Raw genomic sequence first — 19,635 nt, 5'->3', positions numbered from 1 at the left:
TCTCCCACCCCCACTTCCTCTCTTCCTTGAATAGCAAACTCCCGCCTGTCAGGTCTTCCCGGACCGAAACCTCCAGGGTTCTGTACACTGAAGGCCGCTGGCTGGCTTATGAACATGCGGAGACTGGGCCTGCCTTCCCCTTTGCCCCACCCGATGGCACAGTCCACGTTCTGCTGGTCCTTAAACCTCCTGATGTAGGTCGTTGTGGACATTAGAGCCCCTGGCGGTGAATTTCCGAGGCCGCTGCTGACTTCTGGAATGACGGGTTGATTTCCCCGTACCTAGATTTTTCTTTCTGTGAATAGTCAGCCCTAGAGCTGCCTCCCAGCCCCGGCGTAAGCGTGGATAAGTCGGCACCACGCCCCGAGGATGTTTAGGACAAAGGTATAGTCAGAGGGAGCGGAACACTCGCTTCTCACAGTCTCGTCTCTCCTCAGCCTCTCCAAGAGGCTCCTGCCTCCTCTTCCCTTGGAACCTCTTCTCATCAGGTTTTGCCCGTCTTTCCTCTGCTCGTCCTCCCCCCCCCCACATCGGTCATCACCCCCCGGCACGGTTGCTCCATTCTGGATGCCCTCCCCCGTCATCTGTCACTCCCGTGGTGATTGTGTTCTCTGTGGCACCGTGAAATGTTCTGGGGACGCATCCTGTTGGACCTTCAGGGAATGAGCTTATGTCATTTTTTTTTGTTTTTTTTTGTTTTTCCCCTTTTCTTTCTGCAAGATGAAAAGCAAGTTGTGCATGGTCGCTGGTGTTTGCAACATGCTTTCCACGCCGAGTTGAGTGGCCCGTGCTGTGGCCCGTGCTGCCTCGAGTCGGGCGCGAGCTCACAGGGGTGAGGCCGACGGGCGCGTATTGTTTGTCTCCGCCCACAGCTGCCCCCGTGCTCAGCTGCGAAGCCGCGACGCAGACCGAGGGCAGACCGGACCTGGCCGCGGTGACCTTGAGGCGAGGTCTGCGGTGCAGAGCTGCGCGATGCCGGCCCCGGTCCCTGATAGATTACAAGTCCTACATGGACACCAAGCTGCTGGTGGCGAGGTTCCTGGAGCAGTCGTCCTGCAGTATGACCCCAGACATCCACGAGCTGGTGGAGAACATTAAATCCGTCCTCAAGTCCGACGAGGAGCACATGGAGGAGGCCATCACGAGCGCCAGCTTCCTGGAGCAGGTAGTGTTATTACTGACCTTCGCCGGAGTCCGAGAGCTTGTTTCCATAGCTGCTGCAACAGCTTCTCCGATTTCCTGTCCAGGGCGCCCTAAGTTCAAGGTCAGGGTATCAAGGAAATTAGGGGAAGGAGGGCTGGGGAAGGAGAGAGAGGAACCCGGAGCATTTCTTTTCAGGCCTGATGACTTTTCCAGAAGCTTCCAGGCCCAGAGAGAGAAACCAATTTCCTGGAATGTGGAACAGGCCTGGGATAAGAAAGCAGTGTCGCTCGGGAACAAAAGGGGTCTGGGCCGCGTAGGGCCCCATCAGTACTCCGTTTGCCAAGTGGGGTTTCGCTTGACAGGGTGTCCTGTCTGGCAATGATGGACAGACATGAATTTTCAGATCCCCATGAAATGATGGCAAGACACCTAGATCGATAGGACTTAAAGGAATAAATTATCTTTTCTCCATAGATTATAGATGAAAAAGCACAATTCCTTTACCTGAAGTCACTCAGGGGAAAGATAAAACCAGGCATATAACATAATCCTTTTGGTCGTCAGTTTTCTCATTTATATTTATTTATTTTTTAAAAGATTTTATTTATTGATTAGGAAGAGAGAGAGTGAGTGAGTGAGAGAGCACAAGCAGAGGGAAGGGCAGAGGGAGAGGGAGAAGCAGACTCCCTGCTGAGCAGGGAGCCCCTGGGCTTGATCCCAGGACCCTGAGATCGTGACCTGACCTGAAGGCAGATGCCTAACAGAGGTGCCCCAGTTTTCTCATTTTTAAAGTGTAGTGTCGGACCAGGTGGTCTGAATGGGATTTCCTTCTGAGGAGAACTGGGGATGGGTCACAGCTATAATTTCCCACCTCTTTAAGAAACCGTTCCCGGGGGCGCCTGGGTGGCTCAGTCAGTGAAGCGACCGACTCTTGATTTCAGCTCGGGTCATAATCCCAGCATCCTGGGATCAAGCCGTTTGCTTCATTGCCCCTTGACTGTGGGGTGGCTGTTGTGACCTCAGAGCACAGCGGCTCAAAAGTGTTTCCTGGCCGTGTCTGGGTGCAGGAACCCATACACTGGGCTGCGGGGTCCGAGGCGAGTTAAGGCAGATCGAGCAAGTTCCTTCTCACTTTTCTTTCTGTTTCCCTTCCGACCTGCTGGCGTCTGCTGACAGAAGCCAGAAGCCAGTTTCTCTCCCAGCCCCTCAGGGGACCCGGGAGAGCAGTCTGGTTACTCGCACGAAGACGTACATGAACCTCAGACCCTCTTGTTTTCCGCTTTCAAACAGCGGTCATGATGCCAGTGGTCTTGGGTCACGCCATGGTTGGTATCCGTGTAGGGGAGACATGTACCTCCTCCTAACCCTGGTCTGTGCCAGAAGCCATTCCCTGTCTCCTCCCCTCTGCCTGGCCCTGTCAGCCAGACGCACAGAGCAAGTATTTGGAGGCCCTTGTCCACGGCTGCCAAGCTCTAGTGAGGTGAGAGTCAGAGCGTCTGCCGAGCCGTCAGTCTGCATCTTCTGCTCCGTCTGCCCTGGAAAGTAACTTTGGGGAAAATGAATGAGTACTTACAACTCACCACACGCTCTCACTACAGAGGTTTGCTGGGTCTTTGTGCCGAGTCTGGTTAGAATTTCAGGTGCTGGGATTGTTGCAATGGACCCTGGCCCATCAGCTGTGACTTCCCAGGAGCACCAGCGGTGAGGCTTCTTGGTGCCACACCAGCCCCAGACAGAAGGAGGGAGAGACAAGCAGAAGGAGAGCTTTTATTCCCCACTCTACCCAGCTTTGTACATGTTCACTTTTCCTAGTAGGACTGGAACGGGTTTTAGATCCATCTGGATGTTTATCCCTACCAAAACCTCTTGCCCTAACTTACATGTCACAGCGATGGACATCTATGAATGCTGGAATTTTATTTTTGACCAGGAAACAAGGACAGGGCTTTGAAGACACATATAGGGACAGTGTGTCAGCAAAATTTAATGTCCCATCTTTTGGAGAGATTAACCTCCCGAGGACTTCAAAATCTCAGAAAGGTACAAGCTAAACAGAACTTCAGCCTAGTGGTTTTTCTGTGATGTTAGGTGGCCACGAAACGCCTGGGATTTTTCTCAAGGTGCTAACCATATTATAGGTCCTATAGCATGACTGTGCAAATTCTGGAAATTGTACATACTTCCTCAGTCCCAGCTGGACGAGAGGTTTCCCATATGTTAGCCATTTTACAAAGTAAGTGATAATATTATATATTTCAAGTTACATGTATGCTACATTGTAAAATAGATCTAGCTTAGAACCATTCTTAAGCATTTTTTTTTTTAACAAATAAACTGGCCACAGTTTTATATTGTTTATTACGTTCTGTTATCGAAGGGTTAGCAGATGAGTTGGCGGCATCACCGGTTTGGGGTGACATTTTATAAACTCATTAGCTGGCCAGAATGCCAGACAGGTGGTTATCAACCTTTCTAGAACGTTGGGAGCACCTGGGTTCTTGTTAGAAATACAGAGGTTCCAGCCCTGCCTGTCACAGTTGCTGCGGGGGAGGCGGGAATCCGTGGTACCAGCCCCGTCTCCTCCCCTGGAGAAGCGGGCAGGCCCTGGCGAGAACCCCTGTCTCGGACCCCAGGGAAACTGGGTAAAAATGGCGAGAAGACTGTGACAGATAAAGCAAGAACCTGCCACGGGCGAATCAGGGGAGTGACGTGAGGCAGGTCGGCAGCTGAAACAATAGAAAATTTGGGAAACATTTTAGGAACGTTAGGAAAGAGGCCATCTGTGGAAATTACCTCTGGAATTTCTAGCGTGTTCCACTTTGGGAAAACTCCCTATTTCTTTCCCAAAGCAGTGACGCTAGGCAGGGCGTGGCTGGGCGAGGAGGCGGGCGGGGGGAGCACCTCGGGTGCGGCCTAACGCCTCCCCCACCCTCTTACTGTCCCCCAGATAATGGCCCCGCTGCAGCCCAGCACGTCCGGGGCCCACGCGCCGCCCCCGCCGAGACGGCCTGGCTTCCTGCACCTGCGGAGCTGCGGGGACCTGAGCACCTGCGTCCCGGCGGGGAGGCCCCGAGCCGAGAGGAGGCTCCAGCGAGCAGAGGCCGAGCGGCCCCACAGCCTCATCGGCGTCATCCGGGAGACCGTCCTGTGAAACTGTGGGGTCCCCCCGTCCCCGCAGCGCCTCCCACCCCCCTCCACCCTGGCGTTGGCCGGGGAGGGGCAGGACGGCAGATGGACTGGAAGGTGGTGGAATGATCCCCCTGACCTTGGAGCGCCTGCTGGAAGGGGCGTTGACCTCTGGGCGTTCCGCAGAAGGGGGCCAGGCCCCCCCGGAGGACATGTGTTCCCACTGTCCAGCTCCTCGCTCTGCTGACTGAGGACATTCAGGGGTGGACAAACGGGTTCTTCCAGGCCCATTTGGCTTTCAGAGGCCTGATCTGGAGGCCCCGGAGGCAGCCTCCCTACAGGGTCTGCCAGGTCACGTGGGCCGAAACTGGGCTGACGATTCTTTGCCCACCTCCCTCCCCACGCTCCCCGAGCACCCCCCATCCCCCAAAGACAGGGCTGCTGGCTCCCACAGCCTTCCACTGCTGGGCCAAGGGGTCACGGGCACAGAAGCAGGACAGTTAACCCTGGTGTTCTGCACGTGTCAAGCTTCGTTTTAGGTTGTCCCCACATCAGTCTCTTAGGAAAAATGGGGACCTCGCTCAGTGACAAATGGTAAGGAAAGACATTTAGGGAGAGGTTCTTGCTGATTCCATGTATTCGTGCTTGCAAAACTCGAGATGGTGAAGGCCCAACCGAGAATAAAAACATGTACTTTGGACCTCTGGGCTCCGCGTACAACATTTGTATGGGCGTAGGTGGCCAGGCCTTTCCTTCCGAGCACTCGGGGCAGCGGTGGACAGCCTCTCAGGTCCCCGCAGTTCCCCGAACCAGTTTAAGCAACAAGGCACCTTCCCCTTCAGCTGGCGGCACTTGGCCAAGCAGCTTCCCAGAGCTGCTTTCTAGCCGGGATTACAGACTGGGGAGTGGTGCCGAGAAGGAAGAGGACAGTTACAAACGGCTTCTTTGAGGAGGTGAGGTTTGAGCTGGGCTGGACTTCTGAGGGTCAGGGAAGGGTGTTCCAGGGGGAGGGAACAGCCAATGCAGGAACACTAGAGGACAGTGGGACTTGAGAGCGAAGGGAGAGGTAGGGAGAGCTTCAGGCTGGATTTTTTGCTAACAGTAAGGTGCCCCAGAAGAGTTTTTCACAGGGGGTAACCGCTTTAGTTTACGTTTCAAGACAGCTGCTGGAGACTAGCTGTGGTTGGGGTGGGAGGCGGTGAGCTGAGGGGCTGCCGGCCTCGCTGGGAGGGCCTGTGCTCTAGCTACTGTGAGCGGCTTCCCACACTCTCCGTCCACCACCCAGCGGCCTCAGAGGTGGGCCTCTTACTGTCCCCATTTTACAGATGAGGAAGATGAGGTTCAGGACCTTGCCCCAGGTCGCTCCGAAGTTCAGTGGTGCAGAAGCCAGGCACACGCCAGCAGCCCGTCTCCAGAACCTTCAGGCAGCCACGGTTTGGTGTTTCTGTGTCTCTGACAGAGTGCTGGGTAAGGCTTGGAGCGCGGCTCACGGGGGCCCAGGTGGGCTGCTGCAAGCCAGCGGGCCAGGCCGGGGGCGGCATTGCAGAGGGGTCTGGGGACTGAGTAACCAAGAGGGGAAGCGTGTGTGGAGGTGCTCTGGGGGGAGGGGAGCCGCAGTGGCTGGGGAGGCAGACCTGGTAGCCAGGGAGAGCTGTGTGTAGGGGGAGAGGCCCCTGCTGTGCTGGGGTCCCTGTGTTCGTGGAGGAGGGGGATGCGGCTTCCCAGGGCAGTTTCTCCCTTCTATCCGCCCACCCCCAGACCCTGAATTCTTTGCCAGTGAGCCACCTCTTGATTCCTCTAGAAGCCCTAGCTGTCAGCACTAGAGCTGCCCTCTCGGGCTTGGACCCCTTTGCTGGGGTCTCCAGTGTGTTACAAGCACCACCTCTCACAGGCTCTCTGATTGCCATACGCGGCCCACGGAACCTGGTCCGGGTGCTCTCCAGCGGGCTGTGTGGCTGCCCCGAGCCTGTGTCTCCAGGCGAGGCTGGGAGAGAAGGCCAGGCCTTTCTCACCTCTCCAGGTTTATGCTTTGTCCCATACCGGGACGGCACTGTTTTTAGATGCATCCCTCCATCTCCTCTCCTGAAGTCTGCACCCCTGCCTCCAACCGCCATCGCGGGCCTTACCGTGAAGGCTCGGGAAGGTAGGTGAGCGCCCCACAGGCTGATGGCGTCTGCTTCTAGCCTTGGAGAAACAGTCACAGGGATGGTCTGGGCCATTCTGAGGAAAGGGAATTTAACAGCAACAACCAGACCAGGAAAGGGGTGCGTGAAACTGCAGGCATCGCTTGATACCTGGCAGGAGGCAGTGGGGACCTGTCTCTGCTTTGAAGAGTTGATCTGGCTCCCCAGGGTCTGTCCCATGTATTTGCGAGATCTGAAGGTATTGGGGAAGTCAGAAAACTGACTTTTGTCTTGCTTCTCGGACTTAAAGGAATATTACAGTAAAAATATATATAATTGCAATGTAATTAGAATACAATGTTTTATATGTATTTGCCCTGGGAGGGAATTCGAGGTTCTACAATTCATGTCCCTGCTCCTGTGTCCGCATGTGGTATACTTAGACAAACCTCAGCATTACAGTGCGATGACCACGGGCGTCCGTACCTGACTATACACCGGGAGGGCAGTCCGCTGGCATTCGGAGTCCCTTAAGGATCCGCAGTCCAGAGGCGGTGACGAAGCATCCCAAATGCAGTTACCAGAATTACATCAGAAGTTTGATTAATTAGCATGAGTAGCTTTTGAAACAAGGTTTCGCTAACGAAGGTCCAGATCTCTCGAGCTGGGCAGAGAGGCCTCGTAGAGTCACCATTGCCTTTGCACCCGTGAGGAGCGAGAATCCGGCCCCAACTCATACCACGGTTATGGGGTCAGGACACGGGCTGCGCCTTCCTAATGTTGTCACTGGGACCCTTTCACACAAGCTGTGTGTCTAAGTCTCTGAGGCCCGAGTGGGACGTCCCAAGCGTCTGGACTGTTTTGGGCGGACGTGCCCGTGAGTGTGTCTCTGGCTGGCAGAATTCCTTCAAGCCCTGCTTGCTTTGGGACGCCCTCCCCAGTGGCGAGCTCTGGGAGAGGGGTGTGCGAGGCTGCCCATATTTACCAAAAGAAGCGGACATTTGCGGGGCAGCGAGACTGCGCTCCGCACCCTCACTTGGCAGCTGACGAAGCTGGGGCTCGGGCTCAGGGCTGAGGGCAGAGCGGCCGCGGGCGGCCAGCACGTCGGGGCTCCTGCATGGGGCTATTGGTGCAGGTCAGAGCTGCTCACACTCTCTGGGATGAAGGACTGTGGTCCCCCCCCCCCCACCCCGAGTCCATCATTGACCAAAAGCTTTTGGAAATTAGAATAAACTGACTAAAAATTGTGTCGGCTAGGACAGTTCTAACAAGACGAATCAAGCAACAGAAACTTTATCTCTCCTGGTTCTGAAGGCTGGGAAGTCCAAGATCAAGGTGCCGGCAGACTCGGCGTCTCGGGAGAACGTCTGCCTTCCTGGCGTGCAGGTGGTCCTTCTTGCTGGGTCTCAGGGAGCGGGGAGAGAGGGAGCGCTGGTCTCCTCCTCCGCTTCGAGGGACACTAATCCCATCATGGGGGCCCCCTCCCTCATGACCTCCCCTAAACCCCGTCCCCTGCCCAAGTCTCTGCCTCCGAACAGCCTGGTGCTGGGGCTTCGCGCTTCAGTGTACAGATTTTGAGGGACACAGACATTCCGTCCATCGCACTGATGTACCAGGAAAATGAAATAATAGTAATAAAAGACATACAAAATGCAAACCCTCCTCACCTTAAATAGGATTTATTTTTAGAGCCGTTTGAGGTCCACATTTGAACAGCAAGTACAGAGGCTCCTCCTACGGCTTCCCACACCAGAGCCGCTCTGTCAGGGACCGGGAGCAGAGAACATCCTCCGTCTGGGTGTGCGGTGTGTGTCGGGGTTCCTGGTTCTAGCCCCAGCTTCCCAGTGTCGTTTCAGCCCCCAGTCTGCTCTGTGTGCTGGGTCCTGGGGTTGCCGAAGCAGCCTGGGAGGGGGAAGACAGGCAGACGCCCTTCCCTCTGCTCCCGCGTGTCTCTGAGGATGCCGGAGAGGGGAGAGTGCTTTGGCAGGTGCTTCAGGGTGAGGGAGAACTGGCAGAGGAGACAGGTGACTGGTCTGTACCCAGCAGCTGGGGAACCAGAACAGAGGGGCGCTCTCCCCTACCCCGTCTCGGCCCAGCAGAAGGGCGCAGAGGAGAAATAAGCAGAGCGGTGCGGGAGGGGCCTGGACCAGCGCATCTTTGTTTATGTGGTTTTCCTCCCTGGAGCGGCTGCCGTGGAAGCCAAGTCTGGGGCTAAAGAGCACCACGTTTCTTCCATTTCTCTCTGGCTGCAGGAGCCTTCCTCCTCGCCCTCATTCAGCAGGTGCTGACTGAGTTACAGAGTACGGGCAGCAGGCCGGGGGTCGGGGACAAAGTCCGCTGAGCGGGGAGAGGGGCCAAGCCAAAAAGGTATAAGAATAATAAATGCAAGGCCACATTTCTCTTGGCTGCTGCTGAGCTGCTTCCCTGGCCCCAGGGAGGCAGGAGGTGCTGGACCCTCTTTGGGTCAGCTTGGAAGATCAAAGGTCCTGGGCCTGAATTATCAGGATGTTTAAAGGGATCCTTCCTCCTCAATTATGAAACAGGTCCCGGCAGGGGTGCCTCAGGGTGAGGCTCTGTAGACCTGGGCAGGCGGCGGCAGGAGGTTGCTTGGGAAATCGTTAAAGAAAAATTATTCTTGACACCTGATAAGGCTGGTAAGGAAGATTTTATTACCGAGGAGCTGCAGTGGTGTTCTGCAGTGGGGGAGAGAGATGAGGCTCAACTCTGATTACGAGCAGAAGGGCAGGCGGTGGTCAGTGGATGGAAGATGACAAGAGGAGGCATTAGGGCTGGGGGATACTTGCTAGACCAACTCAGGAGGAACTTCCTGGAGGCAGGCCAGGGTGACCAGATACCAAGCGTGGGGGTGGGGGGTGGATTTTTGTTCAACGACTCAGTAGGATTCCTGTTAAAACCAGCCTGAGCGGGCCAAGGACAGAGCTCAAGGTTGGAGCCTGGTCAGAAAGAGGACTCGGAGGAACCAATTCAGGTTTGGTCAAAGAGAGCGTCTTTGTCAGAATCGGATGAATACCTTCTCTTCGGAGTGAGAACCTCCTGCCACACGGTGCCCTTGGCCTCAGGCATGTCCCTGTCTTGGCAGGAATCTTCTTTTCATTCCAATAGCTGGCAGGATCTTTTGTGTTTTGCCCTAACAAAGGAGCTAGGGCCAAACTTCTGAATGAATCCTAGTTCCTCTCTTGAAAAGTGGCCGTAGGTCCCAGGTGTATGGAGACTTTCCAGTGTCTTTAGATACTGAGCATGAATTCGAAAGGATCCAATGGGGAGCATTTCATGGTGGAGTGGGGACACATATCAGGCAGCAAAGGATCCAAGCAAGGAGAGTTGCTGGAATTATTTTTGCTTTTGGTAGGAGCTGTTTCTCCCACTGCTTCTGTATCTGCTTGGTGGAGGTAAGTGGGGTTTTGACAATAAATCGTAAACCACAATATCAGAGGTGTCAAGGGCAGAGGCTTGCCTCTTCGTTTTATGGACGAGGAGCCCAACATCCAGAGAGATTAATTCACTTGCTGAAGATGACACAACCCGCAGATGTCAAAAGAATTGACCTATGTCTTCTGCCTTCTGTCAACACAGCTTATTCTTCCCTGGATGGCCACAGCCTGGAACTCTGAGAAGGTAAAGGAGACAAGCCACAGGAACTCTTAAGCAACTGTAACATTAACACCAGTGTATCAGTTAAAAATGGTAATAATGACCAACATTTATTGGGAGTCCTTCCAGAGCTGTCGAATTAACTTAGTTGAGGTGATCTTCACAATAAGCATCATAATTCCCTAGTTCTTATGGCTGAACTTGGTTTCTCTTATCTAATTGCATTGGCTGATATCTCTAGCACAGTGTCAAAGGGTAGTGGAGATTAGTGGACATCCTTGCTCTTTCCTGACCTTAGAGGAAATACATCTGATGCTTTCCCATTAAGTAAGATACTAGCTTTGGGATGAAATTATATATATTCCATCATGTTAAGAAGGTATACCACAGTCTCTAAGTTCTTGAGTGTTCTCTTCTTTTTATGTCTTTCTGTGAAGAGGTATTGAATTTTTTCTCAGCATTTATGGAGATAATCAAGATTTTTTGGCCCGAGATTTATTAATGTGGACTGTGGTTTTAATGGATTTGTAGTAGTGAACCAGCACTGTATTCTTGAACAAATCCCACTTACTGATGATGTATTATTTCCTTAATGTGATGTTACATTCACTGTTGCTGATATTTTATTTAGAAATTTTACAGGGATATTTATGAATGATACTGGTCTATATATTTCTCTTTACTGCTTCTGCTTTAGCTATCAGTGTTATGTTTGCTTCATAAAAATTTCCGTTCTTTTTCAGTGCTGTGGAATATTTTAAGAGCATTTGATTATCTGGTCTTTGAAGGTGTGGTAGACTTTCCTGTGGAATGTCTGGAGCTTTTGTGCAGGCTAGTTCCTTACTAAATTTTTCCATTTCTTCAGTGGAATTGGTCTATTTAAATTTTCTAACTCTAATTGGTCACTTTGGGAAATTTTAATTTTCCTGGGGAATCATCCACTTCACATAGTTTTTCAGATTTGTTTGCAAAGAAGTCACTTTTTAAAAAAGCTTTTATTTATTTATTTGAAAGAGAGAGAGATAGTGACAGAGATAAGAAGAGAGAACGTAAGTGGGGAAAAGAGGGAGAAGCAGGCTTCCCGCTGAGCAGGGAGCCCAATGTGGGGCTCCATCCCAGGACTCTGGGATCATGACCTGAGCCGAAGGTAGATGCTTACCCGACTGAGCCACCCAGCCAGCCCTACTTGCAAAGTCATCTTGTGAAGTCATCTCCTATAACTGTACACTTTTCTTCTGTTCCAATGGTCATTTCTTCCTTGATATCCTTTATTTTTTATATTTGTGTTCTCTCCTATTTATGTTAACAAAGTTAGCAAATGATTAGTTTGTTGACTTTTTTAAAAAACAGGATTTCATTTGTCAATTTCCTGTTTCTCTATTCTTTCATTGATTTCTGCTTTTATTTTTGTGCTTTCTTTTGGTTTACCTTGTTCTTTTTAAAGTGTTTCAAGCTGGGAATTGAATTCATTTTACTATTTTATTTTTATTGGCAAATGTATTTAGTGCAATGATTTTTCTTATTTACTACTTGCATTCCACAGAGTATGATATGTTTTCCTTGTGATTAGGGACCCTTCTTGAGGAAAAAGAATACAAAATTATGAATATAAAACTAGGTAGGAGGCCTTAAAAGGGGTCCATGTAAATGAGGGGCCAAGGTGCTTGAATTTTACTAGTTTCACAGTAAATCCACCTCTGTTTAAAAGTAAGGCTTGAGGGGCACCTGGGTAACTCAGTCTCTGGCTCTTGATTTGGGCTCAAGTCATGATCCCAGGATTGTGAGACTGAGCCCCACATTGGGTTCTACACTGGGCATAGAGGCTGCTTAAGATTCTCTCTCTCTTCCTCTTCCTCTTTTCTCTCTCTCTGCCCCTCCCCCCACCTTCCACTCTAAAATTAAATAGATTAAATAAAGAAAGAAGGAAAATAAAAATAAGTCTTGGGATTTAAACATGATATTTGTGGTTGGCATTTTGAGATGAATTAGTCATCAGCGAAGTCCTTGACACATGAGTAGCGAGAGAAAAGAATGGGAAAGAGAAAGAACTCTGACGATCTGCATAGCTTGTGCTGCTTAGTGTGTCACAGAATTTATCTCCGCAATCGTTACCTCACGCCTGATTGCTTTATTATTACCATTTTATAAATGATTAAGAGGAATTTCTGTCATGTTAAAGTACTTGCTGCAGATCACACAGGTGGCGAGATTAAATCTTGCCGAGTCCAATGTGGCAGCCTATTTCTATTTCACTACCCCCACCATATTGTTGGCACCCGGAACTTGTATGACAGGAAGAACCTGGAAGGGCACGTGCTGGTGTTGCAGGGTGTTTACTGCAGGGAGTCAGACAGAGCCCGCTGACTGCATCAGTCAGGTACTGCTGTGTAACAAAGGATCCCCAAACAATAAACATGTATGACCTCACAGGCGCCGAGAGTCAGGAATCTGGGAGCAGCTTGGCTGGATGGCTCTGGCTTCGGGTCAGTCGTGAGGCTGCTGCCGTCCAAAGACTCAACTGGGATGGCAGGGTCTGCTTCCAGACGCACTCACATGGCTGTGAGCAGGCTTCCGTTCTTTGCTGGCCATTGCCTAGAGACTTCAGTTCCTTACTGTGTAGACCTGTCCCCTAGGATGCTCAGGACATGGCATCCAGCTTGCCCCAGACTGTGTGCTCTGAGAGACAGAGAAAAACTGGGGAGACCCCTCAGAGGGAAGCCATAGGCTTCTTCTGTCTGACCTTGGAAGTGACATTCCACCACTTCTGCTTGTTAGAAGCAAGTCCATAAGTCCAGCCCGCACTCTCCGGAGCGGAATTAAGCTGCACCTTTTAAAGGGAGGTGTATCCAAAAATGTGTGGACGTATTTTTAAAACCACCACAGTGCCATCGTGTGTATGGGGAGACTTCAGAATTTCTCCCTGCCACGGGACTTGTCACCGGGGTTCGGCCTGGACTGAGGTCATCCTCCAGAATCCACTCCTTGCTCTTCCTGGAGATCTGAGCCCTCGTCCTGAGGGGTAGAGAGAAGAGGTCACCTTCGTTCAGGCCTCCAGTCACGCACTCACTCAGCAAATATTTATTAAGCGACGACTAGATGTTGGGTGCAGTTCCGGGAGCTGAGGACGGAGCAGTGAACAAAAGACATGACGTCCTTGTGCTCACGGAGCTTTTATTTGAGTGTGAGAAGCCAGATAATCAATAAAGAAATGACTAAAATAACGCCGATGGTAATAAGGACTATGGAGAGAAATAAAGCGCAATGAAAGGATAGGAGGTGACATGTGTCGCTGTCCCAGACAGAGCGAAGGGATTAGACCCTGCTGTATTGTCTCAGAGACAAGCTCAGAGAAGTCCTCTTTGCTGAGGTGACATTTCAGCAGAGAGACCTGACTGAGAGGAGATGAGCCACATGGCCACTGGGAGAGGGCACAGCAAGGGCAAAGGCCCTGGGGCAGGAGTGACCTTGGCGTGTGTTTGTGAAATGTTCTGGTCGGGACGGAGAAAGCATGGGAATAATCACTGGCAAAGGAAATCAGAGAGGCGGCCGATATTCCTGGTTTTAGTCCCTGTGGACTGGGACCCATTTAAAAGGACTTGAGTGGGGATTAATCTGATTTTGCCATGCTTCGGGCTTCAGTCTGGCTGCTGGGCAGAGGGGGAGGAAGAGAGAAGAGAGAACACAGGGGACAGGAGGCTGCTGCAATTATCCATGTCTATGGTGATGGGGGTGGCTCGTTCTAGAGAGGACGCAGTAGAAGTTGTGACACACGGTCAGAGGCAGATTGGCTTCTGTTGCAATCGTTTATATGTAGATGGTGACGTCACTGACCTAATGCACTGAGGTTCCTGCTGCATTTGCAAGTTTTGAGTCAATGGCTGACCATTCTGTGAATGCACCATGTGCTGTAAGCCACGTGCCAGGCCCTGTACTGGCATATGGGTATGGAGGTGAGCAGGACCGACACAGTGCCCGCCCTCATATGGCACTTCCAGAGCAGCGGGGCAGAGATGCAGGGAAAAGACACATTAGGGCATTCTGGGCTCCATGTTGTAGAAAGTGCTGGAGGTGTCACAGGGCAGGGAGCCTGTCACACGGGGCGGGGGTCCCGAGGACGGCAGGGGACTTCCACAGGCAGGAATGGGGTGGTCGGTGTTACAGGCAAAGGACGACATCTCCCTGGAGACAGAAGCTGTGCTTGGAGGAAGTCAGTTCCAGAAGCAGGGAGGAGTTGCCGGAGCAGAGGCGGGATGAGAGTTATAAGCAGGCGTGCAGAGACCCTGGAATTCCAGGATGAGGTGATCGGCTTTGATGGGAGCCCTGGAAAGAGCCCGCAGACCCCATCTGGCATGGGTTGGAATGGAAAAAGCTGGAAATACAGACTCCCGTTGGGATGTTATTTCGAACACTAGCAGAGGAGGATTTAAGAATAACCATAATGATCGTGGTACAATGGAGAAACAGCGAGAAAAAAATGGAAAGAAATCAAATATCCAGCAAGCGGACTCATTATGTTTTCTTGTGTTAGAATTCTTTAATGGTGTATGTGATAGAATAATGTGTAGCGAGAGAAAAATGTTCTCAAAGAAATTCTTAATGACATGGGGGAGAAGTTTCCAATATAATGTGAAGTAAAAAAAACCCAACAGATCTAGGAAATAGAGCAGAGCACGTAAGGCACTGGCTGAGCAGAAACGTAGCAAAATGTTCACACTTCTCTCTAGGAGCTGAGATTTGTGTGTCTGACATTTTCCTTTTTCTACCTTCTTAAATTTTTGAAAATGTTCACAGAAAAATGGATTACTTTTGTAGTCAGAATAATTGCTTATCTATAAAGATTACACATTGATTTTAAATCGGGGCTCGCCTAGCACAACCGAGAAGGGGGACCTGAAGAACCTGACTTGGAGGAGTAAGTACTTCGGAGGCAGGGCCGGCAGAACTTTTGGGCTAACTGGATATGGGAGACGGGGAGAGGCAAGAGTCCACGATAAGTATCGCTTCCTCTGTCTTTTCTCCTTGGCAGGAGCCAGAGCAATCTGATTAAAATGTAATTCGGGGGTGCCTGGTGGCTCAGTGGGTTAAGCCTCTGCCTTTGGCTCGGGTCATGATCTCAGGGTCCTGGGATCGAGCCCCGCATCGGGCTCCCTGCTCTGCAGGGAGCCTGCTTTCCTCTCTCTCTCTCTCTGCCTGCCTCTCTGCTTACTTGTGATCTCTGTCTGTCAAATAAATAAATAAAGTCTTTAAAAAAAATGTAATTCGGATCAATTTCTTTCTCTGCTCAAAACTCTCCAATGGCTTCCATCTGGCTCAGAATAAAAGCCAGAACCCTTTGAGTCCCTTACAGGCCCCAAATACCAACCCTAGGATTATTTCTAACTTGGTGGTCTTATTCTTTCCCTTCCTCCCACTCTCTGCTCTGGCTGCCTCACTGTTTCGGAACGCGTCCCAGGGCCTTTGCACCTGCCATCTCCTTGCCTGGAATGTTTTCTGAAATCTCTGTTTTGCCCATTCACCTGTTCTCCTCTCAGGGAGGCCTTTTCTGACCACCCTCTCCAAAACCTCAATCCCCTGGCGCTCCCACCCTTCCTTTGCTTAGTATTTATCTCTAGCAACATCATAGCTTCAGGCAACTATATATTTTATTTAATATATAAATAAATAAATAATATATAAAAAACACAAAAAATAAAATATATATTTATATTTTATTTATTTATATATTTTTTGTTTTTTTCTCTTCCATTAGAAGACAAATTGCAGGAGGGCAGAGGTTTTCTTTTGTTCACTGAGGTCTCCCCAGCTCTGGGCACAGTCAATACTAAGCTAATGCTTGCTGACTGAATCACCATAATCTGAATAAACCAAATGTTCCATTTACTCTAAAGATCATCAGATTTGCCATTGTTCAGTAAAAGGCATTAGATGGCCAGACTTCTTGCAACTGTAGATTCTCTCTGTTCATTTAAAGTTAAGGGTCCAGGGACGCCTGGGTGGCTCAGTCAGTTAAGCCACTGCCTTCAGCCCGGGTCATGATCCCAGCGCCCTGGGATCGAGTCCCACATCAGGCTCCTTGCTCAGCGGGGAGCCTGCTTCTCTTGCTGCCTCTGCCTGCTTGTGCTCGCTCTCTCTGACAAATACATAAATCAATAAAATCTTTAAAGTTAAGGGTCCATTATTAAGAATTCCATTTCCACGTGATTTATCTGTTGGCTGGTTTCTTTGTTTTTCAGGAGCAATGTCACTGTCTCTGTGGCTCAGAGAAGGGGGTGGCAGTGGGTCCTAGAAGCATGGACTCTGAGTAAAGGGGGGGTTGGATGGGGTCCCCGGTGCTCAGCCCTCCGAGGATGCGGGAGAGTGCCCTCCAGAGTTTGCTCGTTCCAGCGTGTGGCCCTGACCCTCATAGTGCTGGCAGGTCTCATTCCAGTTGCGGAGCGGCGGGCGTTGGCCATTCCTGCTGAGGGGCTCTGGGCACCGGGATCCACCATCCCCTGAGAAGCTGCCCCCGGGGGGAGCTCCCCCAGGGGGAACTGTGCTTGGGGCTCACCTGGTGTCCAAAGCTGTGGAGTCCCAGCCCAGGAAACTCACCACCTCCCGGCCAGATTGGCGGGGACCCCTGGAACCCTGGCCAGTGAGGGCTACTGCGCAGGATGGAAGGTTCCGGAACTCGGAGTGGAGTCGGTGGAGACCCTCTCCCACCTCCAGGCCCCACCGAACCTGATTTTTATGAAAATCACTTGAGCCAAGCGGTCGGTGGGAAGGGCTTAGCCCGCGCCCTCCACCTCACGCACCATGCAGAAGCCCAGCCAACACCAACGCACTAGCTGCTGTTTTCCCGGAGGCAAGTTTGGGTAACGTAGGCCCCGAGCAGTCTATGGGGGGGTGAACCTGCGCCATCCCGGTCCCCAGACGCCGTCTCCCTGCAGGAGCAGGATCCGGAGCTGAGTCAGCCAGTTGCTCTGCAGGTGGTGAGGACGGTCACTGCGGCGCCAGGCATGGGCGGGCGGGGCGGGCAGGACGGCAGAGCGGGCGCCCCGCGGGCACACCGGGGCCCCCTTCAGGCGGGGCTGTTGGAGTCCTCCCCGGGGTCACCGGACTGGGTGGTCCGTGACCGAGCCTCTCCGCGGTCAGCAGGCGGACACGCACCGCACGCTCCGCGGCCGGGAGCCCGTGGCAAGCCCGGCCCCGGCTCCCGCTCGCTCTCCGCAGCGGCCTCGGCCTCGCAGGTGAGCTCGCTCAGCGGCCCCGTGGCTCAGGTGAGGCCGCAGCAGCGCAATCAGGACGTTAAGTACCTTAGCAAATGCCTCGGCGCAGGTGGGATCCGCGTGGGAAGGGCCCCCGAGCCCAACGCTGGCAAACGGTCTCCGGCCGCACCGCCCTGCAGAGCGCGGGCCGTGGCTGGGCACCCCCGGGGCCGGGTGGCGGCTCTCCCCGGCCCCGCACCCGCAGTCTCTGCCCCGCGCCCCCGCAAGCGCGTCCCCAAGTCCAAGGCCGGCGCTAAGGGAGTCTGTAGGGCAGCGAGCAGCACCGGCAGAGTGGACTGTGCCAGCCCCCGGGCTCTCCTTCGGTGAAAAGTGAAAGAAATAGCATAAAAGGAAATTGGAAACGGATTTTCTCCTGTCTGGACTGCATGGACCCCGTAGGGCAATGCTAGCCCCCCTGTATGGACAGCCCGTCGGCGGACGGCACTCTCCATGGCCCCTTCCAGGTGGCCGCCCCCCCCCCGCCCCGGGGCTCCCTGGGGGTGACCTCTGTGTCAAGCATCCTGCTTGGGGGCCCAGGGACTTGGGTACGTGCAGGCCCCCCCGCTGACTGCGTGCTCCCGCCAGCCGGCGTGGAGGGGGAATCGCCTCTTCTGGTTCCGGGACAAGCTGCCTACCACATGCAGGTCAGTGTCTTTATTCCCAAATGGAGGTGCCGCCGGCTTTGTGGGACTGGTGTGTGCAGAGACGGGAGACCGTGCTTAGAGGGGCTCAAGGGACGGAAGTCTCATGAGGACGCTTGGGGGGCCTGGCTGTGGGGGAGTGTGTGTTTGTCAGTGAAGTTACTGGGAGAAATGGAGTACGGGAGGATTTCCAGGGAAGACGTGAGGGGGAGATGGGTAGGAAGGTTGGTTGAGCTGGTGACGGTGAACCACGTCAGTCCCGCAGATGCAGACTTTGGGGAGCCGGGAGCTGGGCGGAAGCCTGCTCTGAGCCCCCGCCGCCCCCGCCCCCGCAGTCCACCCCACCGGGGGGACCCTCAGATGTTACCCAGCATGCATCCTCCTCTCACCAGAGCCTCCTGGTGTCGCGACAAACGCCTAAGGAGACTCGGGGACATGTTGAGCTACGCGCTCTCAAACGGGCCATGAGAACAGTACTCAGTTGTTAAATAAACATTTGCAGACCAGCTCTTCCCAAGTCAGCTTGGGGCAGCCCAAGCAGACTGAAGAGCTTGGCCTAGAGCGGGAGTGCTGGGAAGGGGTTAACAGCCCCCTCCGTGGGGAAGAATACACCCCCCCCAATGCATTATAAATCACTCGCGAAGACGATGTGTAGCACACGGCGTACAGATAAATAATTTGACATCAACAGTCTTGAACGTAACGCCGTAGCCCTGTAACTGTGGTGGGACTCAGTATTTCTCGAAAACTCCATCCTCACCAGTTCTACCGTTCTAGCACCAAGAGTAGTGTTACAAACCAGACCACAGATCCATGCCTGGTTACTGCCCGAGTCCGCAAACACAGCACTCACACCACGGACCTACGAGGGTAGGTCTGATGTGAATGTTAGCTGATGCTTTTGTTTATGTTGATGGTTGTTTATGCTGTTTATGTTTATGTTAAGGCAAAGCGAAACGACCGGGGCGTGTGTCAGAATGTCCCTGTCCATCGAAGATGCGAGGGACTTCTTGGCCAAATTGGCAAATGGTTGGTTTTTCTTCTGTTTCCGTGCGAGTCGCTGCTTGGTGGCCACAGACATGAAACTTTCCAGTTTAATTTATAAGAGCATTTTCTCTTCCACTTTCTTAACTGTCGACAGTTGGCAAAAGGGATAGGTCAAGAGTTTGCTTCCGTCCGGCGTGTAAGTGCTAACCCACCACGGCCAGTGGCAAGCTCTCGGTGTGATGTCACTGGCTTCTGTTAGGAAGGGAGGGGCCCCAGCGCAGCAGCTGGTGTTTCCGTCGTACCGGTGATGGGGAAGCAGAAGAGCATGGATTTATGGTGAAATGCAATAAGGAATTCGTGATTGAGTTTTGATTATTTATTGCCTTTGTTTTCCAATGAGCTCTCATCCATTTTAATAAGGGCTGATAACAAAATTCTGAGAATTGCACAGTGGGTTCTCGAGAGTGACGGCAAGCCGGCTGCAGCACACATGGCCAGAGGCACCCCAAACCCAGGGGCCACCTGCCCCCCCTAGAGTGTCGGGGGGGGCAGTGTGAGGGTCCCCAGGGGGAAAGTCAGCTGCATGGTGTCCTCTGCAGCCCTGGGGCATCTGGAGGTCGTTAGGGCCCTTGGAGGCCACGAGACCAAAACTTCCTTATCCTTCCCTGTTCCTGGCAAGCGAGGATCTCCAGCCAGTCTGGAGACAAGACGAGTGAGTTCGGGGAATAGGGGTGCAGTCGCTCTGTTGTCCTCACAGAC

The 19,635-nt window shown here is 52.6% G+C and overlaps 1 protein-coding gene across 1 annotated transcript in view; it reads left to right on the top strand.

The window, feature by feature from the left end:
* FAM189A2 (family with sequence similarity 189 member A2) overlaps positions 1-4,371 on the top strand; it is a 62,367-nt gene extending 57,996 nt beyond the window's left edge. Inside the window, exons 10-11 of the mRNA XM_044265934.1 lie at positions 873-1,165; positions 4,091-4,371. Coding sequence (XP_044121869.1) covers positions 873-1,165; positions 4,091-4,294 — 497 coding nt within the window. The 3' untranslated portion in view covers positions 4,295-4,371. The remainder of the gene's footprint in view (positions 1-872; positions 1,166-4,090) is intronic.
* The last annotated feature ends 15,264 nt before the right edge of the window (positions 4,372-19,635 follow it).

The sequence above is a fragment of the Neovison vison genome, chromosome 9 (assembly GCF_020171115.1).
Source record: "Neovison vison isolate M4711 chromosome 9, ASM_NN_V1, whole genome shotgun sequence".
Taxonomy (NCBI): Eukaryota; Metazoa; Chordata; class Mammalia; order Carnivora; family Mustelidae; genus Neogale; species Neogale vison.
Note: the sequence above shows the minus strand (reverse complement) of the source record. Positions and strands in the feature narration are given on the sequence as shown.